Below are 25,427 nucleotides of genomic sequence, written 5' to 3' on the forward strand. Positions count from 1 at the left end.
TCGTGCTGCAGATTTTGTTGTAAAGCTATTTCCCCATTTGTCTTCATGCTAAGCTAAGCTAACTGATAACTTGTTCTAACTGATAACTACCTCTATAGATTTTTTGTGTGTAAACGTAACAAAGGTATTGAACTTCTCGTTTGACTCGGCAAGAAAGCGTATTTCCTGAAATGTCGAACTATTCCTTTAAAGATTTATGTCTCAAGACTTTTGGCTGGATGACTAAGAATGTATTGAGGAATTGATTAATGCATTGTTTATTCTAGTAATTTGTTGACTTAAAGAAAGATTAATGGCAGGATATTCTTTCAGGTTGTTATCATGAGCTAGTTTTTTTTACTGTGGACACGATGACTCAGAGAACAGGTGTAACTAATGCGGTTAACAGTGGCTCTCCTCCATTTATGTGTCCCAGTAAAACATGGCATGAAATGAAAGGTAAAATGCTTTAAATGGTTACAGCTTAATATTTATTTGTCAAAACAATCTCATCTCAAGGTCCCACATGACCTTCATCAGATGATAATTTGGCCAAGGTAGTTGTCAATGTGTCCAGGTGATTAAATATACAATCCCATGACAAGAGCATGATAGAAAGCTCAGCTCAGAACACAGCTTCTAAATGGACCTTCATGTTGATTAATTGATTGAATGCATTTGGGGATAAAAGATACAGAATTACTATAATCCTCTATGAATAAACCATTATAAAGCCCAAAAGCCTTATTTCCTCCAAACAGGTGAATGTTTCGGTCAACATGCTGTTAACAAGGTCAACAATGAAACCCCTTCAAGTAAAACTTTGCTTTTCATTCTGTAATTTCTACATTTTATGTAAAAGACACTGTGCGTATTTGTTTGTATGTTGTTTGCGGACATGCAAATGGTGAATAGTTAGCTAGGACAACTATAAAGTAATTACAGCCATAAAAGAAATAAGCAAATGCAACCATCTGCTTAGTTTATGGCTGTGTGGGTTTATAACACTCCCATTGTGTTTTATAATACTAGACAATCCTCTTAACATCCATCTCGTATCTCAGAAGAGACTGAGAACATGAGAACCCTCCCCTCCCACAGTGTCTGACTATATGGCACCGTGTGGCTGAAAGGGTTTAAATTAATTATTAAACACTAATCAAAGGGTGTGAACACAGAGAGAGTTGTGTTGTTTCCTGATCAGTTGGAGTTGCTCCTTTTCCCTGTTTGGTTTCACTTACATGCACGTTGGCCGACACATGACCGGGTCACTGAGGGTGTGTCACATTTTCAGACACTTCTTTCCTCTTCATTGTTACCATCCAATATGTTTTTTGTTATGATTTTAAATGCAACATTTCCTAGTCACACTTCATACCTATAGAGAATGTAAACAGTAATGAACAAGTGCTGTGTTGTCTCGATTGCATCTGAACATGTATTCTGTGTGTGTGTATATATATATAGTTAGTAAAAACTCACCAGTTTTTAAAAGATAATAAAAGATTAGGGAAACAATGACAGGAGGAAGGATGTAGCTTGCGGTGCTGGAGTTGGTGTACGTGACTCAGTCACAGACGTCGTGACCCCAGACCATGTGACCAGCTAGTAAAGCGGGTATCACCCACACAGTGCATGAGAAGTAAGAGATGGAGTTCCTGTAAAATCTAGTGGTGCACTTTGATGCAGAAACACTCTCAGACGGTGAACTCTCCTGACCTGCATATTGTCAAGAGACATATTGAGCCTGAGCAGGTGAACGTGTCAATATGTTAACACAATTAAGTTGTATTCAGTGTAGTTTATTAAATCATAATTTACTGTACACATTTGACTGTATTATTAGTTTGTAAGCTCTACCTTTCTGAAACTTAAACCCCAGTGCTTCCCTCCTCTCAGGGTTTACTCAAGAGTTTCCACTTAACCTGCTTTCTGAAACGGAGCCAAGCGAACTCTGGTTTGTTTTACAGATTCAGACACTAGTGAGTGAAGAGGGCTCAATACATTTATGGTCTGCTGAGGTAAGGCGGGGTCAGCTGGAGGCGGTTAACTATTAGGTCTGCTGCAGTACAAACAGGAGCTGCACGCCTTTGGTTCCCTGGAAAGGGACCCACTCCCAGTTAACTCATGTTGTCATTGGCAATAATAAACCTTTGATGCGAGCAAGTGGAAGCTTTCACTCCTGTGAACATAAGTGGATTAAATTGTGCGGAATAAAAGTCTCAATTTCCTAACATGAAGCTGCTCATTAATTAAAGAAGATACTGAGAGACAAACAAAAGATGAAATACTTTATTATAAACAAAAACAGTGATCCAGTTCCTGATTTCCGTTGATGATTAATATCTGACATGGAAAGGTCAACCATAAAACCTCTCACATGCTATTAACACCGTTATTGGCAAATTTCAACTCACACCTCCCTCTCTGAAATACTGAAGATTTCGCAAACCTGTCTGCATTAATATACTGTCAGTTAGATATGAAGCGAAGCAGTTTTAAGTGCGAGTCTGAAACCATACTGACACCGGTCCAACACTGTAGCGTTTTTAACCATTTTCAAAGTCAGTCACATTTTGATTGTCAGTTCCAAGCTCGTCGCAATGAATACAGAGATATGCTAGAGTAAAATGTTAAAAGTGTAATTTAACTGTCCGTCAGTTCAAACTGAAGAATACCTACAGTTGTCTACTTAAAAATAAAGGAATAAATTGTCCTTACAACAGACTTTGGCTGAAGAATATGAATGATTAAGTGATGAGGATGTCCTATATGCATTGTGAACACAGTTTTTAAATCAAATGGCAATGCGGTACCTTTTCATTTGCAGACATCCACACTAAAATAATAAAATCCTTGCACATGGTACTCACAGTTTGTAACAAAAAGTCAAATTTACACCCGATGACAAAAAGTCAGTGGTCACAAATTAGACGGTAAAAATACAAAAACAAAAGTTAACCGTTGGAATAGGCTTTGATGGTGAATTAAGAGTAAGTTTTCTTTTTTTCATTCTTGGTTGAGACTTCAAGCATTCGATCTCCACTCCAAAAGCTTTTGCGAGCGTGAGGGCGTAAGGTCCCTGGAGGCCGCAGTAGTCCTTTAATTAGAAATATGCATCTCCTGCGGTTCCACTGACGGTCCTTTGGCACCAGTTTTTTTTTTTGCATTTACATACCGAATACCGTTTCTTCTGCTACAGCACCGACTCTAGTCTCTGCCGTCCGGGGTCCATGAACTGCTTGATGGAACGCCATGAGTCTCTCTCTCGATCTCTCTCTCTCTTCAGGCGCTGGACTGCTGGCAGTGTGTACAGCTGTGTACCAGCCTCAGCCTGTGCGTCTGCACCTGCACTGTGCACCTGGTGAGACCGTAGGTGTGAAGCAGCAGGTGGCGGGCCTTCGCCTGGACGTCCTCCCAGCTGGAGGCGCTAGAAGGAGCTGTGGACACAACAGTTCAGGTGAGCTTGTTTCATGGCACTGGTGCTGGATCACTGGGATGGTTTACTGGGACACTTTACTGGAACTGAGCCATCGTTAACATCATTAGTTACACCTGATATCAAATTAAGCTCCTCCATCTTCCCTTGTGCATGAGTTTGTGGGGAATAGTAGGTGGGTAGTAGGGGGGGGGGGGAATTCATAGAGCATAGTATTTGGATAATTTGAAAAGCGGATATTGTATCGATATGGACGGAAAGTGTAGATCTTTTATATAAACTATTAATATTGCAAATACAGTTGAAACTTTTTGGTAACAAATGCTTTTTCAGTTGACTAGATGGTGTTGCGTTTCTTTTGACCAAATGCATAATTTACAGTTGAAAAAAGGGAACAAATGTTAATATATGTTATCACAATACTCAGCATGACATCATCCCCATCAACAAAACACTGGAAAATCCAAAATATTTAGTTGTTGTATCTTTACTTTTAGTATTTGAAATTGCATTGTAGTATGGGATTAGGTCTCGAGGTGAAAGGTTGGAGTCTTAAAAGTATGTTGTTTCACATCTCTAATGCCACACTTGAGGTCACAATTAGATCCGTACTTTCTGTAAATCTGACTCGTCTATACCTCGAAGTCTGAACTGCTGCTGCTGCTGCTTTTGTTTCCTGCAGGTGACGAGTGTGTAGAACTGCTTTGAACAATGAACACACAGCTCCCTCTTGTGAGGAATCTGGAGACTGCCAAACATTACTTTGAGTAAACTGTAAACCAGGGGGAGTCAAACATAAGGCCCGAGGGCCAGAACCAGCCCGCCAAAGGGTTCGAATCTGGAGGATTTTTCAGTGTTAAGTGTGAAAACTGCAGAAAAGTCATACATTTCAGTTTTCAATAAAATGTACTGATATTCCCATTTGTCCACTGGGGTGCTTCGTTGTTGTGAGAAAGGAGAAATAAATGTTTGCTTTGTGTGTTCTACAAAACTTTCAGTACTCGAGGAAGATGATATTTAGCATCACTATCAGACTCACCATGGCAAAAAATAGAATTATTGGCAGGTTTGAGGAGTCAGAGATATCTCATGCTGTTCATCATCGGTTTTGCTAATTAATTGTTCATAAATTGTGGACGTTACTCAATGTTTCTTTCATTTTTTCCCCTAAAAGAAAGGAAAACATTTGGAGGTGTTGGTATTTATAAGTTATTATGTAATGTTTTTTTCTGGTACAGCTCACCTGAGATTAAATTGGGCTTTGGGTGGCCCACAAAGTAAAATGAGTTCACACCGCTGCTGTAAACTAATCCTTTGAAGTGCATCACATCTCAGTACGGGTAAGAGGCTCAGGAGCAAATACCAACATGTGCTAGACAATACTACATTGTTTCAATGTCATCAGTTAAGATGTACTCTCTCCCTCCCTTTTATATTTGACACTTTTTTTATATAACGGCACTGGATAAAAAATACTGAATGATTGATTTTTGTAACTAATCTACACAGAACTGGAACTTGTTTTTTGAGAAGTGAAAAGCAAGAACTGTGGTCAGATGAAATGAAAGCTGAAGCCTAGAGCCTTTCTGCAACATAATACATTTGGCAGAAACAAGTCTCAGCACGTCACGCTTCGATCATCATCTCCACCGTGACGCCTGAAGGAGGCAGCGTCACCCAAACAAACACCAAAGCCGAATACAAGCAAATTCCAGAGTAGACGTTGCTTCAGAGGGATGAAGACAAACAGCGTTGCTCTGACAAGTCGCTGACATTTAACACGTTGCCAACATCAACACTGGAAACGGTTTAAATCAAAAAGTGGTCAAACCAGAACACCGACATGTGCCAACTGAATATCTTAAACAAAAGACACGCCAGAATCAGACAAACTTACATTTTTATTTTGTTGACATTTTCATTAATTATGCAACTCACTTAATTAGAGCCAATTAGATTAGTTGGTCAACAGAAAAATAATCTGCAAGTATAATGATAATTGATGAGTCGTTTCAGTAATATTTTGTATAAAAGCCAAATATTCGCTAGTTCCAACGTCAACATTTTGAGGATTTGCAGCTTTTCTTTGTCTTATATCATAACAAACTGAATATCTTTATGTTTTGAACTGTTATTTTTGACAAAAAGATGCTACTTGATGTTATTTTAGGCTTTTAGTGACTTTTTTTTTAGTGATGTACACTCTTCAGTGATTTAATTATTTCTGAATTAGGACTGAGATCAAAAAAATCTGCAAAACAACTGTTAAATATGTTCTGAAGCCCTTTATATGCACATCGACTTAAACATTAATGGGATTACTCAACCTACAATAGATCAGTCATGTAGAATGATAAGTCATAATAATTCAATCATCTGTTTTTATTCGTCTTCAGCAAGAAAATGTAAATCCGTGCATTTATTAGTATTGCGTCTACATAATAAATTCTCGATTTGACTATAGTACTGAACAGAATAGTACTGTAAACATATTGTTGTGTTATGTAGCTACTCACCGAGCTGCAGATGCACTATTGCTGCAGTCTTGTCCGCGGTCAGCGCCCAGACATTCAGCTCATCGACTGACTGGACGTCCTCCAGCTTCAAGAGGTCCTCTTTGATTCTCAGAGTGTCCAGATGTCTGGGAACGCCTGACACAGCAGGATACAAACATCACCACACTAAACAGTCAACAACATAATCTGACAGGACTCTGGGACCAAAGACTTACCCTCCAGCACGATGACTGATGTGTCTCGTATGATGCGGAATGTGGTGAAGAGAACCAGAATGGAGAAGATGTAGGTGCAAATGGGGTCCGCCAATTTATACTCCGGCTGTGAAGTCAGAAGGTTACATCAGATCAACTAAAACAGTTTTATTTTAGGCATTATTAGCATAATTAACGCATGCCTTTGACATGCACACTTTTGCATGCTCAGCCATTCAGTTCATTTCAAGTAATGTCAATTCAACCAATAGAGGGCTGCAGGATCAACGTTTCTTTGGAGAAATAACCAGTTACACTTCCAATAAGTAATATTGTTTTGCTAAGTACAAATTACCCTTTAATGCGCAAAGCAGCTGCAATCTTCTCCATCTCCATACAAAGACAATCAAGCTAGTTTACAGAATAATTTATTGTTAATCATCATGGCAAACATGTGTACCTTGAAGCGGACAATATAGGCCGCGATGAGCACCCCGACGCTCTGGACGAGGTCTCCCAAAGCGTGGATGAAGGCCGCTCTTACAGCCAGGCTGCCGTGCTGCTGACCTGACCCAGCTGACTGTGAACCGGAGGCGGCTGCAGAGCCGTGAGAGTGACCATGGCCGTGAGAGGGACCAAGGCCGTGAGAGTGGAGGTGACCATTTTGGTTTAACAAGAAGCCCATTCTGTCAGACACAAGAAAACAAAGAAAGTTTATTTTTTTTTATGCACTGACATTACATACATGTCTTCCAATAATGGTTCAACTGACTGCAGTCAGTGGTCAAACATTACACACTAAGAATCATCAACTTAAAGCTATTTCCCACAGTACTTTGGACTGGACAGTCACATTGCTGCTGACACTCAGTGACGCAGTCAGCAGTGTAACGGAGTTATTTTTGTCAAAGCTTCACACAGTTTTCTGTAAACATACATTTACATATGCTTTACATACGCGTTTACTTACATGAGGTTGACCGCCACCCCCACAGCTGCAGTGATGAGCATGACGTCTCCATCTATGTCGAACTCCTGGTGCACCGTCCTCTGAACCGCCTCATAGAGCAGCACGGCTGTCAGAATGTAGATGAGCACCACACTGAGGACTGCCGATACCACCTCTGGAGCAGGACATCACAATCAGTTGTTTGTACGTACAAAACATATTCCTCACAATAAAAAACAGAAGCAGCAACAACTGATTTCAACAGGAAGACAAGTGACTAAAACGATTAACAATACTGTTACAGAGCACAGAGAAAAACTGCTTACAATTATCTACTAGTGTATAAAAAATATCAAAATAATGCCCAAAATATTGGTGTGATATATTTGGAAGATTTAATCAGATCAGGGTTCCACGCTTTTCTAAAAATAATTTTTCCAGAACGTTCATAATTTCCTGTCACTAATATGTTCCTCTCTGCAGAAGTCCAATATAAAAGACGTGCAGTCCATGGCTATAAGTGTAATAACAAAAACTGTAATAATGAAATAGAATAATGTTGAAAAAATTGGGCTTTTTCCTCTCATTTTCTATGACTGGAAAATTGGCCAACTGTGTTCCAGGTTTTCTAGATATTAATGATATATATTCACTGTGTTGTTTGGCCGTCAAATGTGGACAACACTGTTTTATAATCCACTGATAAATGATTCCCCTTTAAACCCTCTGAATGATGCCCTTATTAATATCAATTAAGTTATTGATGAAAATAAAACCAATGATCCAGAGACATATATTACAATAACTTACAGATAACGTATTCACTCTGACTGTGTTTAATCGTGAGAGGATCCCACAATAGAAATATCTAAGCATCAGACAGAAAACCCTGAAGGTTAATAAGTACAATAGAAGCTGTGCTTTTCATGCAGCGACAGAACCAGCTTCCCTCAGACATGTAGATGTAGCTTCCGTCTCACTTCCTGTGTCATAGAGTGGTTGCCTCCAGTCTAGATATTATCTTTCATCACTATGTTCTCACGACCATGACACCGCAGGTATTTATTTATTTACTGGACAGTTTCCATCATAGAACTTATGGGGTTACTGCTCTTGCACATCCTTACCAGTAACTGGCCGAGACCTCAAGAACAGCGTGATCGAGCAGACTGCTTTTACCGTTAGTGCAGCAGCCTCATGAACTAATCTGCGATGTCATCTAAAAATGAAAACACATGTACCTCTCTGTAACTTCAAGACTGAATAACTCTGCGCTGCAGCACATGGATATGACGACTTTAATTGAGCCTGTAGCTTGTTTATTGTTCCGTTTTATTGTCTGTTCCCATTTTTTTCCATTATAAATGTCGACTAACCTGTTCGTACTATAAGGGTTACAGATAAGGGTTAATTATGAGAAACTTGTTTAGTTTTGCTTCAGGTAGGTGTGACAGTCAGCTTCAAAATAATCCAACTGCTTTAGAAAAAAGTTGAATATACATGTTTGACAGTAAATACATTAATAAATGTTTATTTGTTCTACATTTGACTTGATGTAATTGGTGCTCGTCTCTATGAGAGCTTGCAGCAATTTGGCAACAGTGTAGTGTTCAGTAAGAAATCAAGATAGGTGTGAAGGAGAGGTACCACAAGTCCTTCCTTCCTGTTGCTGTTAGGCTGCACAACAAACTGAGCTTGCAGAAGACCACAACACACTTAATAACACTTTAATCACTTTGGTCACTTTAATTATGTTCAACTGGTGGTGCAATATTAATACATTTAAATACTTTTTTTTATACTTCTTATTCCGTCTGTATATTTAATATTGCTATTGAGGGGTTATTTTTTTTTATTCTTTACCGTTTATTTATATTACTTGATTTGTAATTACTATGTGTCTCTTGTGTGCACTGCTGCTGTAATCCTGCAATTTCCCCACTGCAGGACTAATAAAGGATTATCATATTTTATCTTACAAGTATTTTGCACTCAACACCACAGTTACACTATAAGCATCACCACTGGTGGAAAATATACACACAGTAGTGCTGTGTCGTGAAATTATAAATAATCATATTAGTAATAGTATCAGGTATTAGGTATTAGGAGAGATTTGTATTATATTTATAAATTACATCTCAAGTATCCCATCAGAAATCTGATCCGGCTTGAACACTGCTGAACAGTCACTTTCTTTGTTGAACATAATTCACCTGCATCAAAACAACCAGAATCACGTCGTCTCACAAAGAGGGATTGGAGAGAAAAGAGAAGTGGAAAAATGACGTTTAAAGGCTTGTGAGATCAGAGATTTACCGAGACGATGGAGGCCGAAAGTGTATCGGCTTGTGGGCGGCTTAGTGGAGAGCCAGAGGGCCAGCAGAGAAAACAAAATTCCCACGACGTCTGTCAGCATGTGCACAGCGTCCGTCATAATGGCCAGGCTGTTTGACAAGTAACCACCTGAAAGTAAGACAAAGACAACTGAGATCACATATAAAAGAGACCTTTCAAAACTATTTGTGCAGGAAGAGATTTTGAGATACAAAACACAAGTTTGGATGAGTGATGGCTCCATGCAGATACACATCGTTAGCAAAGTACATGCTTGGATTTCTAGCTTTGCTGCGTTTACCGACAGGAGCTCTTTGCAGACACAAAGTAGTGACAAAATAGTATTTGATCTAATATCGCTCTCGCAAAATGACATCCAACGATAAAAGTGGTGAACTGTTAACCAGTATCAGCAGAAACAAGCTATGTTATAGTCACCACTTTTAGAAAACACTGACTCGTTAGGAAAACAAAAGTCCTCTGTCTAGTCTAATGCATTGGGTTGCAAAACAGGAAACGACAAGCACATGTCACCCTAATGTGTTTTTTAGATGGCCAGTATAACATTGGTATTTTTATGTTTGTGCCAAGATTTCTTCTTGGTATGATAATTTTCAACTCTGTAGGGGCTCTGTAGAAAGGTGATTATTCAACTGTGATAATCTCTGAGACAATAGTGTGTGATTGCATTTAGACAACCAGGTTGAGAGATAGCTGTCTCTTTAGATTCATCATGCAATGGAGGTGAATAGAATGTGATGCGTTTCTCAACATACTGAAAGATTACATTAAAAAACAATAGAAACCATTTAAATGCAGCCGATGTGAAATGGCAAACTCCATTTCTCTAAAGGTTAATGTTAAACTTGGGGACTCACTTTACAGGGGGTCATTTTCTCAACTTAATTGACTGTCAATAAGTGACAGAACCATCGATGTTTTTCCCAGTGTGATGTATTATGGTATCGACATTACTCTGTGGTGTTTATCTGAACAGCCTTGTCCAGACACACATGTCCACCTCTCTGTGACAGGTTGGTCATAAGACGAATACAATAAATATACACAGCGAGTTTCCCTCTGAATGTACTTACCAACAATTTCAGCTGTCATGAAAAGGAAATACAGCAACGCTGCAAAGACGAGCCTCTTCATCACCCTCTTGTGCTTGATCTTCTCCCTCTTCTTGGCGCAGTTGTCGCAGGGGTCCATGTTTAACCCCCCCGGGCTGCCCAGGCTGGACGAGGAGTCGAGCAGGCAGTCGTCGTCGTCCGTCACCGCCAGCGTGCTCACCGCCACCCCGTTAGACGGAGCTCCGGCGGAGTAGTCCGACATCTCCCCGGAGACCACGACCTTCAGCTTGGTGAATTTGGGCGTCTCATCCTCCACCAGCTCGTCGGAGAAGTCAAAGGGCGCCGTGTCGCTCAGGTCCCAGTCGCTCCGCTCTCTTCTGAAGGCGGACCGCACCTTGCTGAAGAGGTTCCCACCTGCCATCTTTAATAAGTCGGTGTATGAAGGTCTGTCGGATCCTGCCCTTCGAGGTAATCATTCACATTTTTGTGGAGAGTGACATTTTATTTTAACTCCATTTTAGCACCCTGCTGAGACAAAGAAATGAAAGTAATACCAGAACACAACAGATCCCCACATACCTTTTTTTTGTTATGTAAAGTTGGTGATTTACAGATAACCAGCGTGACGTCATTGAGTCAATCACATTCCTCGCTGATAAACTTTGAGTCCGAAACAAAAAACAGTAACAAGCTAGCTAGCACAGGTTAGCTAGCTTGTTTTGGGTCATAATGTCAGTTAGCGACACACAAAACAACCCTTGTGACGTCACAGCTTGTTAGGAAATATGAGCCGAACTTACCTAACATATGCACGACACGGTTGTACAAACTTAATCCGTCTCCAAATGAAAAACCGTCATGGTAACACTGGTGTAAACATCACAGCTGTACCTCCGCACTCGCAAGTAACAACACTAGCAAGTTTGGTTGCGCCCGCAAGTCACGTGATGACGTAGGAATCACATGACGGGTGCTTTCTCTTTTTTCTTCCCAGACGCAGCAACTCGTCAAAAATATATATACATTTTTGTGGCGTTGTCTCTCGTGCTTCTGGTTAGAAGTCGCTCAAGTCATCGCACCTACAAATACAAACAGACAGTCCGACGGGTAAGACGGTGTTGACATGTTTACGACGTGAAACAGCTAAAATACTTCCTCTATGGTTAGTTGCTCGGTGTTGTGATAAGCTAACGTACAACTAATCATTTCCATCTAATATGATATGTTTTCGTTTCTCGACGCCTCGCTTTCACGTTATAAAGGCAGCCTGGTGCAACAAGAGCCGTTGCACGCGGAGGTAGAGGAGATGGAAGATGAAGCACCTTCGCTCCAGAGTGAACCTCCACACGGTCAAGGTGTGTGTGTGTGTGTGTGTGTGTGTGTGTGTGTGTGTGTGTGTGTGTCTCTGTGTCTGTGTCTGTGTCTCTGTGTGTGCGCGCGCTCAATCTCTACATCTGTCTGACCTGTGACGACCAGTCTTGCATAAACATCAGGGTAGATTCGCGGAATGATCCGATCCGATCCGATCAGAACAATGTTTAAAGATTTTGTTAGGGTTATATTGATGGACTTTAGAAAGCTTCTCCAGTGCCACATGGTATATGATCCAACTGTTTGCACAAGCTGAGTAGCACAGTAAACTGTGAGTAAAGTAAAGTCTCTGCATTATCGGTAAAAGCAGTCAATCTTGCGTCATTTCTGTGTTGGAATTCCTGAAGCAGTTTGTTAGGCTTGAGTTTCAGAGCAGCAACCGTGAGATGGAAGATCAGATCAGATATAAGATGGTAATGTTCCAGGTCACTGTTGCAGACAATCCAACATTGTACAAGATTCAGCAAATTAGTTTCATTATGTTCATGAACAAATTGCATGCAGGGCAAAATGTATATTATTACTTATTATATAAGCATTGTCCAGTGACTATTTTGCTGAAAGATAAATTAAATATGGGTGCACAATGTCTTCAGCACAGTGACCAACACTAGATCACTTAAACAATGTAGTCTTACATCTCAAGTGTCAGCAGTCAGAATAAAAAAGGGTTAAAGGTCGCTGTTCAGAGTTTAAGGACTCTTCAGAACACCAAAATGTGTGACACAATCAGGGCTCTTAGTAATCCGATGTTTTGGTCTTAGTCGACTAAGATTTCTAAAGTTTTCGTTGTTGTTTTTAAGGATTTTTTTTTCTCTGGTTAACACAAGATTCAAAGTTGTGCTTTTGTGTGATTCTTTGTGGAGAAACTCAGTTTTACAGATCTGTTTATTAAAACAACTATTTGTTTCGAGGACAGCCCTATATACTTTGTATATATTTTCCTCAACATTTGACAGATCTCCAGCTGGCACCGCCGGAATCATTGCGTTTGGAGAGTTCAGCTCCTGTAGAGAGCGTGTTTGTGGACAGGAGAGCAGTGGAGAAGCTCACAGAGGGATTACTTTCTCACTACCTACCAGATCTACAGAACTCTAAACGAGCCCTCCAGGAGCTCACGTGAGTGTTTCCTCGCTGAGCGTTGCATGACACGCAACAACATCTCAAATACTCCTTTCATTACTATTCTGTCGCCACAAATTTCAAATGATCGCTGTCTTATCCTGTCTACGTGTGCGGGAGAACGTTAAAATGGGGTGATGGGGTGATTTTTAAAATTCAGTCTGTATATTTAATATTCTTCTTTACTGTTTTTTATTGTTTCTATTACTGTTTATTTCTATTACTTGATTTTTATCTTGTATTCACTTGTGAGCAATGCTGCTGTAATCCTGTAATTTCCCCACTGTGGGACTAATAAAGGATTAGTTTATCTTATTTTATCTGATAAATGTTGTTCAGATGAGTGTAAGCATATATAACTCAAGGATGTTGCATTTTGGTTGGAGAGAAAACAGGCTCCATGACAACTTGTATGTATTAAGCAATTTCAGATAATACATATTCTCTCATTGCCATTTTATATACATTAACTTTGTGGGAGAAAAAAAAGTGTGCTTTGATATTTTTGTGTCAACCAGACAAAATCAGCTGATATTGCTAGACACACTGGACCAAGAGGTCACCAAGGTCAGAGACTGTAACGCTTTACTGGACCTCAACTCACTGGTACGTTTGGACTGAAGTATAATCGCATTTGATCGCATCATCTTTCTCTCCACCAGCCGACGGGAACGCTTTCTAATCCAGTGTGTTGTCTTTAGTTTACAGAGGCGAAGGTTTATCACAATAAACTGGTGAACATAAGGAAAGAGATGATTATGCTCCACGAAAAAACGACTAAACTAAAGGTACCTCGGCTTTAACACATTTTTCAGCCGGCAGAAGTTCAGCGAAAGAGCGTCTTTTTGTGGACGAGATGCAAACTAAACCATAAATCCACTGATTGAACGTTTACTTTTGTTTTTTCTCTCAGAAAAGAGCGTTGAAGCTTCAGCAACAGAAGCAGAAGCAGGCGCTGGAGAAGGAGCAGCAGCGCGAGAAAGAGCTCGAGAGAGAAAGGCAGCTGGTTGCCAAACCTGCGAAAAGAACTTAGGATCCACAAGTACGTCTGCTGTATGAAGGGGTCATCCCGGGGCTTTTGCATGCCGTAGCCAATTCATAGCGTATCAACTGTACGTCACATTACTGCTGACTATTTTCCAAAGCAAAAGTATTATTTGGGTTTGTGGATAACATTTGATCATTTTTGAGAATCAGACAGGCAGATGGAGGGGAGATCAGATACAGATTTTGGTATTGTATTAAAATCTACTTGAAACGGGATTGATACACTTAATCCATCACACTGAATATTAGACATATTAGACATGATATTAGACATGATTTTTGCAATGTTTTGTTGCCTTTGTCAAGCAGGTTTTATTCTTTTTCCATTTTTATTGGAATTGTCAGGAATCAACTTGGCTCCACCAGTTTGCCACCGACTGAAATACTTAAGTTTTGGTGGACAGCTCCTGCAAAGAATTTATATGAAGTCGTTAAAATAGGGCATTTGGTTTGCCTTTTTGTTTCCAACAGTATTACCGAATCGACTGTAAATGTCGTGCTTAACTTTTGGGACGCGTGTTGTGATCTGGTAACTTGACTCCTGCTCTTTCTGCACATGTAGCATGACACTCACACACCTTTTATACAAAATCTGTTTTAATTGAAGGTGTGAAACTATCTTTGCTAAAGGAAATGGATTGAAACAAATTCCATTCCAAAAAATCTTCAAGACTAATGAGAGTAGAGTAATGAACTTTGGGAAATGGTCCACTTGACAGTATATGTGGTTATTTTTTGTAAATGGGCCAACACGTGCACAAAGTCTGGTGTGATCCTTTATGTCGGACATTGTCAAGATCACCTCAAACCAAAGACATGGACTAAATCATCAAATGCTGGTATTCCCACTGTCAACCTCTGATGACACACACAAACTCCAGCGCTTCTCTGAGAGTGGAACAAATTACTCAAAGACACTTTAGCAGAGTTGGACAATGATAAGGAGGATAATCAATAAGTTTGCTGTTTTTTTGGGCGGGTTAAAGATAGTGTTAATATATGTTATTCCTTTTCGTGTTGAATGTTAAATAACAACAGGTATGTGGTTTCAGTTGGTCTGCACTAAAGTTAACTGACTGTTTCCAGGTGGTATGAGAATGGATGATAATACCAAACGTTGCTTCTCGTCGTGTACATTTGTTTAGCAGACCTTTCAAGAGGCTCATATGCACTACTTCCGCCTGGAGCTCCACTGTTTGTACGATTAATAATAAAGGCAATACAGAGTGGTTCGTTCGTGGTTTTAGTATGTGTGAGGATGAGTACCGGCTGGAGGGCTGTTTTGTCACAGTTTCACACATTTGTAATTTAAAATGGGTTCTGAAGTGTGTGTGTGTGTGTGTGTGTGTGTGTACATTATCATTTTGCAGTATGCAAGCGAGCCTGCTTTTTTGGCTAATCTGACACACAATCCTTTGTGCAGCAGATCTATGAGCAAGAGGGTTCAAGATGCGTAGTATGTCCCAATTGAATGTACACTGCATGCAACGGTACATACTTTGTAAGAGTAGCTGCATTATGTTCTAAAAGGAAACATGAAATAAATGTGATTTGGAATGCAGCTACAGTGGAAACTTCCTCTTTTCATGCCTCTTGTGCACATTGATGGACTATGAACTGTAGTAAGCATCTCAGTCCACCAGGTGTGAGCAGAGACCAGAATACATTTTAATGTAATGCGAATGTGCTTCATGCCAGGCTGAGTTTCTGCAGTTTGCACACATACAACCAAAAATCCAGAAATATCTGTTGTGAGTTCATGAGCACCTGCAGAGTCTCTGTCCACCATGCATCGCACACAAACATTTAGGACGTAAACTAGCGCTTCACAAACCCCACTCTGCTGTTCCTTTGTGACATGCTTCTAATCGGGACCAGATTACCTGATCACCTTGGACGCCAGGTGAATGTAGTTGTCCGCAATTAACAAACTGGAATTAACGGCGCAGCAGGACTGACTTGTGCCAGTTGGTTCCCAATTCAGCCTCAACTTTTCCTTCCTGAAGCTTGTATTGTCACTGAGTGTTGTTGTTCACGCACATTTTCTTTTTCACCATTATCACGTACTGGCCATAAAAAGAGGCGTTTGTTGACAGAAAAGTACACATTCCTTTCTATTCCAACACAACCATGTGTCTGTCACACCCCCTCCTATTCACATAAAACTCTAATTTTATACTCACTACTACAGCAGGAAACTTAGTCAAAACCAACATGGCTTGGCCCACCCCCGACCTGCTCTTCTTGGAGCGGAAACTGCACCACAGTGTGGTCATGAAGGGGTCCAGACCCAGGAGAGGGGCAACCTGATTAAAATGAGGCAGTGCAGTGGAAACCACATTTTGAATATAGTTTGCAGCACCGGGATTTTTTTCTATGTATGTGTAAATACTGTGGTTTCATATATGCAACACTGATTGCTGTTGTTTTTTATGAAACTGGGTCAGTGTAATGGGCAGACAAAAAGAGAAATCATGCTAGTGTAATATTACTGAATGAAGTTATTGAGTTTTTTGGTTAATATGGTACTTTCTATGCAGCATTAAATGAGACGATTCCCTTTTCATCGCTGTATTTTAACAATTTGATGATCCAGAACGGACAAACCAAACACTGGCTCTATAGGAGAAACCTTTGCGGGTTTACGTTGCCTGAAGGCCTCTGAAGTTCTCCGACAGGCTTGGAAAGAGAGAAGTGAGCAGTTTACAATCTTAGTTGCAATCTGCAACCTCACCACTAGAGGCCACTAAGTCCTACACACTGCCTATAAATGGACTTTCAGTCCAACAGACCGCATCATTTACCGGTAGTGTTCTGAGTTTTCACACTTTATAATACTTTACCAACTGAATGTCTAACAGGATCTGCTCATAATTAGTTAATCCCAAATTTAATAGGGCTCTGTTTTTCCAGGAGGAGGGGGCGTATACGAGGCCTCAGAGGTAGACGGCTCAGAGAAGCAGTGGTTTCCGAGGCTGGGCTGTACTCCTCCTAATTTGTCTCTACTTTTAGAAACTTGGCCGTCGGGGAAAACACAAACGCCCCCCTTTCGCCAAAACCACAAACGAGTCACACACATGGAGCAGCAGCAGATGATGATGATGTTGTATAGCGGACGGCCTTCCTGTCTAAGTAAACAGAGATCCAGACGGGTGAGGAGTGGGAGGCTGTGGTCAGCTTCAGACTGGCAGCACCAGGCCTCACCCAGACCCACCATAACAGGATATGGTCCTCGGGCCCACACTAAGGATGATTGCATCATGTTATTATTTCCTTTAGGTTTTACCATTTGGTTGCGTGGTCGTCGGCTATTCATCCAAACTGTGTATCATGTGAAGAGCTTGTTTGAAGGCTCTGGAAAACATATCTCTTCTGACCAAAGTGACAGTGAATGAGGTTACTTTCCCACCTCATGCGTAGGTCTGGATAAGTGGGCATGGAGAACATTAGTAATTAGGTTTCTGTGACTCAACAGGAGATATTTAAGCATATGTATGTGCTATGTAACCACCACATGTTTTCAAAACAATAATTTGACATGCATTTAGATATGATAGGATTTTATTTTACACTACTTCTACTCCACTTCATTTCAGAAGCAGATATTCTTCGTCTTACTCCACAACATGTGACAGTAATACATATTATATATTTGTGCTTTCCAGGTAAATAATTCCTTCCCAAAACAACACATGATCAACTTAAAATAAAAAATAAAATAACATATACTGTTATAGAATAACACAACCTGTCAATTAATACATAGCTTCTTCTTAACATGGGTTGTAAATACTTTGTGTGTAGGATTCTGTTTTTTTTACTCCAGAGGGGTCCAGCCAAAAAAAACAAAGAACAGTCCTGCTGCATAATTGTTTTGTACTTTTCCCTATTTCTTTTTTATATCTGAAATATCTTAATTAGATGATAATTGTATCTCTTTGAACTTCAACTATAGAACCTCAGGTAACATCTTAAATGAGACATTGCATTTTACATTTGTAATATGTTGTCTTATGTCCAATCTGAATATGGAAAATAACTATTAACCTCAGCTGTATAACAATATTTCACTCTGAAATGTTTTAGGATACTATAACATGACAGAAGATGGAAATACTATACTACTGATAAAATAGCAACAGTATGCTTACAATGTGATTCAAGGAGGGCCTCAAGTTAGTTTATTGTGCTTTTGTGTATTTGTACAGAACCAAAAAGTATGTAATAAAGGAAGACCCACCTTTAAACCTTATGACAGATAGTATGTCAGTTAGTGATGGATGTTCAAACACTCAAACTAGTTGACACAGTAAGCCTGCAGCTTCCAAAGCTCCTAAATCGCTTTTTATATATTAATGGCTCAGTAGTAATAATCCAACAATAGAATATAGGCTGCTATATAAACACAATGTGTGTCCTCTCAGTACACTGACCATATGATGCTTATGTAACTTTATTTCAGTAAAAACCTTGAATGTCCTCAACTGAATATTTCTGAAATTAAAGTAAAGGATCCAAATACTTCTTCCACCACCTCGGTGCTGCAGCAACAGCAGTGAAGTGTGTACAATTTCAGTGTCCAGTGCCATGTATGGGTTACAGAGGCTCTTGTTGTGTCTGCACTGTGGTCAGACCAGTTCCACTGTGTGTAAACACAGACAGCCAGTGACCCACATTGGGTGAAAGGCTGGCCTCACACCAGCCCCACAGGTGCTCCGCCGGCGGCTGGGTCGACTTCGGAGCGCCACATTTAAAAAACAAAACAAGTCCTCACAACTTCCCTAGTCGTCACAAGAGGATTCATGACACCCATGGCTGGTTTCATGGGCTCCTCTTAGACTGTAGTAAAAGCAGTAAATATAGAAAACAAACTTGTTGGCTGACGAGGAGGCTTTGAAGAGCAGCATGGTTGTGGTGGAAAGGAAAGGATGATTCGATTAAATGAATGCGCCCTTTCCTTGTTGTTTTCATTGGTCGGGTAACTGAAGAAAACAGGAGGACATGTGTTAAAGGACGCATTGCAAAGCTGCGAACGAGACAAAAAAAAATTGTTTTCCAACAAGCGCCCTTGGATTCACAGTCACCTCCGCTGCCAGGATGGTTAGTGGTTTTCACGGCCGTGTCCTGTCTGAGCCGTGTGAGGTGGAGATGTGATAATCCAAACCTTAACTGTGTGAAGTTAGAGGCCTGAAGGGAGGATTTATAGTGTTGTTTGTATGGTCTATTTGAGTCAACCACAGCAGACTGTTGCTTCCTCCTGCTTTTTGGAAGCACTGAGGAGAGAGAGGTGTGTAGTGGGCGACAGAGGGAGAGACATGCGCACGCAGACAGACAGACAGACAGACAGACAGACACACTTACTCACATACACAAACAAGATCCAGTAAGAGACAGTACTGCAACTCCCATGCCAGTGTGGTGGTCGGTGCGGTTTAGAAAAGTGCAGGGTTTGTTGTATTCCAGAGGCTACGGGTGTCAGAAGACGATGTCTTCTATAACCACAGTGCTCTTAAATTGTGAATTATTGTATTTGAGTGCAATGCCTTCACAGTCATTTTTTGTCTGTAAACTAGGACCCACTTTACTGAAAAAGTACTATTTTACCTTTACCATTTCCAGCCATACCTCGTAAGACGAGGTAAACTATCGAACAATAGTAGATGAGATGCAACCATGATCTCTCTTTTTTCAAGGGAGGCCATGCCAGCAGCTTGTCGATGTTACATAACAGCTTATCTCTCACATTCACATATGACCAGTTTGCACGCGTTGTGAAGTAACACCCATTTTAAAATGAGTTAGCTACCCATTGAGGAAATTAACACCATCTCTAAAGGATTTCTGCCATAGAAGTTAAGTATATTATGAGTTACTGTTAAAATGTCCGGGCACATGAGGACATCAGCTCACATAATACCTGCTTTTGCAGGCAAAAACAACTGATCTGTTTGTGACCTTGCAAAAATGAACACGAAGTGAAATGTTCTGCCTTTGAAACGTGTGATCCGAGATAAAACGATTGTGTTGCTAACGAATGGGGTGAAGTATTTTAGTGTTTGTCCTGCTCGAAACTAAAGTAGACTGCAGTAAATTCCCAAGATGGCTAGGATTGTAATAGGATCTCCCACTCAGTATCTCTCTCTCTCTCTCTCTCTCTCTCTCTCGCTCCTGACACATTTGAATGCACTGGTGGTCTGAAGTATGCAAACTCAATCCTACAACAATCCATGACCCATCTAACCGAGTCTTGTACAGTTGTATTGCTGACAGATATGTTGCATGAAGCCTCTTGTGACGAGCTGGAAGTTTGAGGCAGAAGTGGACATTTATGTGTGAGGACACACGGCAGGTATGTTGTAATGTACCGGAGAGGAACTGGGTGGGGTAAATACTAGAAAGTCATTTGAGGCTACAGAAATGCATGAATATGACAATGAAACCTCAATTATAAACTGTAGCTAAAATGTATTTTTAAGACAGATGTATGCTGTCTGCGCGTGTGCGTGTGCGTGTGTGTGTGTGTGTGTGTGTGTGTGTGCGCGCGTGTGCGCGTGCGCGTGTGTGTGTGTGTGTGTGTGTGTCCATGCTGTTGCTGGAGAGACACTGGTGTGTCAACAATCACGCAGTCTGTCTGGAACTAGAGACACACAAAGGAGCTGCTTTGTGCTCTGGATAATACAGCAGGCTCTTTTTTTGTCAGACCTCCATATGTCTTGCATGCAGTGTAATATCAACATTTGAGGATTGGTTTATTCCAGAATGACTCAGCAGAGGGAACACAGTGACTGTTAAATGGAAACAGATGTAAAGGTGCAATAAGGGATTCAGAACAAATCACTATTTGCTGTAATATCTACCTGAGCAGAGAGTGAAGTTGCTCCGACTCTGTGTGTTGTTATCCGAGCTTCGCCTTGCTTTTTGTTACATAGCCGGGGCGGCCGTGCATATATTTAGTGCATGTTTTTTTGCATGTGACCGTGCCCCACTGGCTAGCTCACTGGCACTGGTTAAAGCTGATAAAGTTGTACTGACTGATGGCATCGTCGCAGAAGAGCATAGCTCCCACCCTGTGGTTCATTCTCAGGTAAACACTCACTGTTAGCTCTGTCAGCATGTTTGCCGTAGTTCCCACTGTTAGCCACAAGTTGCCATGTTGAGAGCCATTGAGAGGCAATCAAAATACTCCAATTCTAGCATATAGCAGTTTTAAAATACAATGCATCTAAAATGGTTGTGGTTTGTTTTCAAATGCAGTTAAGTTGAATGACAAAAAGAAAACTTAAGTCTTAAACTAAAATGAATACATAACATAGCAAGAATCCTCAAGCAGGGGAAAACACATTGACTGATCGTATGTGGATAGAGAGCCCCCGCCCCCCATGAAGCTTTGACCTACTTCCATACATGTCTATCATAAAATTACATAATGTGTGCTTTTAGAGGAGAGTGAAGAAAGACACAACCATAACTCCTATGGATGGTATATTTAGATTTCACTAGCTAGATTATTCCATTTCAGGAAAATAAACGCTGTACTGGCACAGATGCACAATTGTAAGGCATGTGCCCCATGCATTGCATAACTGCACTAGTTGGTAAAGAGTGACGTGCTCTTAGCTAAAAGCTCTCTTATGCCGACAAAAATGAAAATGTGTCTTTAAGTTAATAACTCCCTATTGTGTTTATACACATTAAACTATAGGAATATAGATAGTATAGTTGTGCCTGCAATAACATTAAGCAGTATTTGCAAACAAGGGTACAACAGCTTTAATGGACAAAAGAAAAAACTGAAAACAGTTGAGCTTAGTTATTGCAGCTAGAGAAAAGAATATTTTAAAATAAATGTCTTTGCATATGAAACCGCTGCTCTAAAGACTATTGGTGTGGGAATTAAATAGTTGTCTACCATTTAAATGGTAGTCTACTTTCCATCCCAGAAAAGGACAGCTTGGTGTTTACAGCGAACAGATATCAACCCAATGTGTACCAGGCTATTAAGGAGTTTGTGGAATACAAAAAGAAAAGAAAAAAAGAAAAAGCTTCATCACATAAATGATAAACTGCATGTGACTGACACTGTCCAATATCACAACCAACTGACTATACATTCCTATATATATATACATATACATATATATATATATATATATGACGTCATGTAAAATCATATATGGCAACTTATTGCTGAGAGCCGTCTTATTACAGAGCCGTTAAAGTAAAGGTTCCTTTGAAGTAGTACAATCTTAAGTAAACACTTCTAGCGAAATAGCCCAAGTGTGTCTGAATTTAGATAAGGTTGTGCTGTAGACCTGAGGCCCCGAGGTTCAACCTTGTGACTCCACTTATCACCCACACCAACTGTTGCTGGTGCGCGAGATAGTGAAAGCCGTCTGTTCACTGACCTTGACGTCGTAGCTACAAGTGTTGAAATAAGGACTATATTTATAAACATCTACAAAATGTGGTCTTCACACATACAAAGACTCCCCCACAAATCTTTACTTTTTTTGGTGTGGAGGGGCACTTTGTACTACCTTTCAGAGTAAGAGCTCATCATTCCCCATAAAATAATCAGAAGAGCACAACAGAGTTGGCAGTAGGATTATTTATTGTCACAGAAGTGCAACTTTCCTCTGAACATATCCATCAACTCTCTTTTGAGTATCGGCTGTAACAAAGCAATAAATATGGTTGATATAAAAACGTGCCAGCATTTGATGCCATCAGTTAAACATTTACAAAAATCGTAGCAGTCAGCTAAATGAGCTGCCAGGTAGAAACTTAAGGCATGGCAGTGTTCTGCTTGCAGGCCGAGTATATGCTCCCTTCAGCTGATGGTAGGACCTGCAATACACAAGAAAACAAATTAACACCCAGAATCTCACATTTGAACACCAAGATTATGCGGCAGGAAAGTCTGATTATTTACCTTTGTTTGTTAAAGAGACTTCTGGATGTTGTTCAGGATGTTGCCGTAGACAAAGTTGAACAGTTGTTCCTTTGACTTGGTTCCGTCAAGCTGCACTGTAATGGCAAACACATTTAAAATCAATAGGGGAAAACTTATGTAAATGATCGACAAATGATTATTCCAAAGTACGTCAACTTACAGACGTCAACATCTGATGACTCCATGATGTTCTTGTGTTTCAAATACATGGGCCAGACGTGGCCATCGAATAGGCCGGGGGGGTCTGGCACAGTGTAGTTCCTACCGCTGCAGAGAGACACACAACACCAATTACAGAAAGGTAATAAAAGAGCCCAGACTATAAACACCAGTTAAGAACAGCGTCTGAACGCTGAGGCACTTACCACCTCCTCTTTTTGCATTCTTCATATGGGATGGAAATAAAATAACTTTGGTTCAGCGCGTCGATCAAAGGTCTGCAAGCGAAGAGACAAATGAATGTCAGCTTACTGGTCCTATTTATTTTACAGTGAGAAACGCTTAACGTGAAGAGTACGTTCTTACTTGTAGGTGTAAAGCAGAAAGCCCTCCACAATAAGGATGTGAGTCTCCTCCTCATCCTTATTGTCAGACTTTGGGACAATCTCAGTATCCAGGGTGTTATTGACGCCATGGGACTTCTCAAACTTCACCGGGTTGTCCAACCATGCATAGATGGTACACATCATGGCGTCCATGTCCAAGGCAGAAAGGACTGAAAAGCAAAAAGGTGGGGAGAAAGGATGGAGGCGAAGGGAGAAATGTATAGAAAATGGCAAGGTCAGAAAACAGTTTTCAACTTTGTTAAAAATGTTTATCTGCATGCAATATAGACAAAGTGTTACAGCAGCAAACATACAAGACAAGACAAACATACACACTCAAACCCAGTCATAAAAACCCAGGCTTACCATCGTACTGCTTAAAGCCATCTTCACCAACTTCAATTTGATCTTGGGGCTGAAACATACATTGATAAGATGTACCACGGTACATGCCACTAGAGCTACACTTTGCTATACGGAAGGCTCTGACAGTGTTTTTAACCCACTAGGTCAACGGTATAGAGTAACACAGGCAAGTGTTAACACCCCACCAACTTCTAACTCAGAGCAATCCGCTTGGATTGCTCTACATCCCACAAGACAAAGATGTGTGTGTACGAGGCTCACCTTGAAGAAGTCATCCTGATGTACCACACAACAGTTGGGCAGGTTCTTGATCAGTCGGTTGGTGAGGGTGGTCTTTCCTCCATTGGTTACGCTGAAGTGAACAAATAATACAAATGCAATGAATGGTGTTTGATGGGACGCATAAAGAAAGAGCAACTGAAACGGACGGATTAATGATTAACGTTTGACCATCACATTAGATATTGTATCTGGCACATCCATTTTGGAAGTGCAGTTATGGCCCACAGTCAACATGGTGGGTATTGCATGTTAAATACATGTAATTACACATTACATCTTTTCTCCGCAATAAAACAAAGTGTTCTACCACAAGCAGCCAGTCAGAGCCGTTTGTAGCACGCAAGCACAAACAAATTTACATTTTAAATATTTTAGGTGTCGCTATCTAATGTCACATGCAAAGAAAATGTGTGTGTTAACTGAACAAATGACGGATTTGCTCATCTACTACAAACATGTGTATGTATGCTCCATTTATTGGCAGACTTTGCTCGAAAGGATAAACCTTACAGAAATCAACACCGACACATTTGGTCACTGAACACCAGTACAACAAAAAAGGAAGCGACAATGTGGCGGGTGTCATGACCGCCCTCCCCACGTGGGCCGGCCTTCTAATGCCTAGCTAGCAGCTCCGGCTTGCAGGCTAGCTTAGCGTTAGCTTCCAGTCATTCATCCGTCGGAACTCACCCGCCGATGCCGATAATGCACTTCATGATGTCGGTCGGTCAAAGCTCGGAAAGGAAGTCGCTGAGAGTTCAAAAACGTCAATAAAGCGTTTCAGGATCACAGTGATCAGACGGGAAGAAAGCTTAAAAAGAGAAGGTTACAGGAAACGTCAACTACTTGATTCCTCCATGGCACTTAAGTTAAGTGAGTAAGGCGAGAGCAGAGACGAGGTGTCACTCGGACGCGGTCTTCCACCGAGAGAGGGCCGTGGGCTGGATGTCGCTTCTACACATGCTGAGGAGAGGCGACGTGATTGGCTATTTAAACACCTCGAGCTGCGCAGAGGAATCCACGACAGCCAATCAGGAGCGAGTGTTACCGCAGCTCCAGCCCCACTTCCTCCCTACGCCCACTTCACACCTTGTAACCTTAACCCATGATGTAATATTTTAGTTTTTACAAGAACAAGTAAGCAGTGGTACTCCAATATCACACTAAAATAAAATTAGTAATGCCACAATGAAGAAGTACTTTGTTAAAAGTAAAAGTTATACATTCGAAATGATACTTAAGTAAAAGCATAAA

At 40.6% G+C, this 25,427-nt stretch overlaps 3 protein-coding genes across 3 annotated transcripts; 1 reads left to right on the forward strand and 2 right to left on the reverse strand.

Annotated features, from left to right (window-relative positions):
• Window positions 1-2,256: 2,256 nt before the first annotated feature.
• Window positions 2,257-11,383, reverse strand: slc30a4 (solute carrier family 30 member 4). The gene is made up of 8 exons (XM_079216403.1): window positions 11,288-11,383; window positions 10,509-11,012; window positions 9,397-9,543; window positions 7,099-7,252; window positions 6,589-6,814; window positions 6,150-6,255; window positions 5,935-6,069; window positions 2,257-3,419 (listed from the first exon to the last, which is right to left on the reverse strand). Exons 2-8 carry the CDS (start codon window positions 10,906-10,908, stop codon window positions 3,265-3,267), a joined length of 1,323 nt encoding a protein of 440 aa, XP_079072529.1. The 5' UTR covers window positions 10,909-11,012; window positions 11,288-11,383; the 3' UTR covers window positions 2,257-3,264.
• A 410-nt stretch (window positions 11,384-11,793) lies between these two features.
• On the forward strand, window positions 11,794-15,556 carry bloc1s6 (biogenesis of lysosomal organelles complex-1, subunit 6, pallidin; the record flags this gene model as incomplete). The annotated part of the gene is made up of 5 exons (XM_079216796.1): window positions 11,794-11,842; window positions 12,818-12,977; window positions 13,499-13,586; window positions 13,682-13,768; window positions 13,894-15,556. The coding sequence occupies 5 exons, from the start codon at window positions 11,794-11,796 to the stop codon at window positions 14,011-14,013; spliced, it is 504 nt and encodes a 167-aa protein (XP_079072922.1). The 3' UTR covers window positions 14,014-15,556.
• Window positions 15,557-22,620: 7,064 nt separating this feature from the next.
• mibp2 (muscle-specific beta 1 integrin binding protein 2) lies at window positions 22,621-25,114 on the reverse strand. Its single transcript, XM_079217404.1, has 8 exons — window positions 24,864-25,114; window positions 24,153-24,243; window positions 23,892-23,940; window positions 23,506-23,695; window positions 23,346-23,417; window positions 23,141-23,247; window positions 22,960-23,054; window positions 22,621-22,874 (listed from the first exon to the last, which is right to left on the reverse strand). Exons 1-7 carry the CDS (start codon window positions 24,887-24,889, stop codon window positions 22,969-22,971), a joined length of 621 nt encoding a protein of 206 aa, XP_079073530.1. The 5' UTR covers window positions 24,890-25,114; the 3' UTR covers window positions 22,621-22,874; window positions 22,960-22,968.
• Between the last annotated feature and the right edge of the window lie 313 nt (window positions 25,115-25,427).

This window comes from Taurulus bubalis (assembly GCF_910589615.1).
Source record: "Taurulus bubalis genome assembly, chromosome: 4".
Taxonomy (NCBI): Eukaryota; Metazoa; Chordata; class Actinopteri; order Perciformes; family Cottidae; genus Taurulus; species Taurulus bubalis.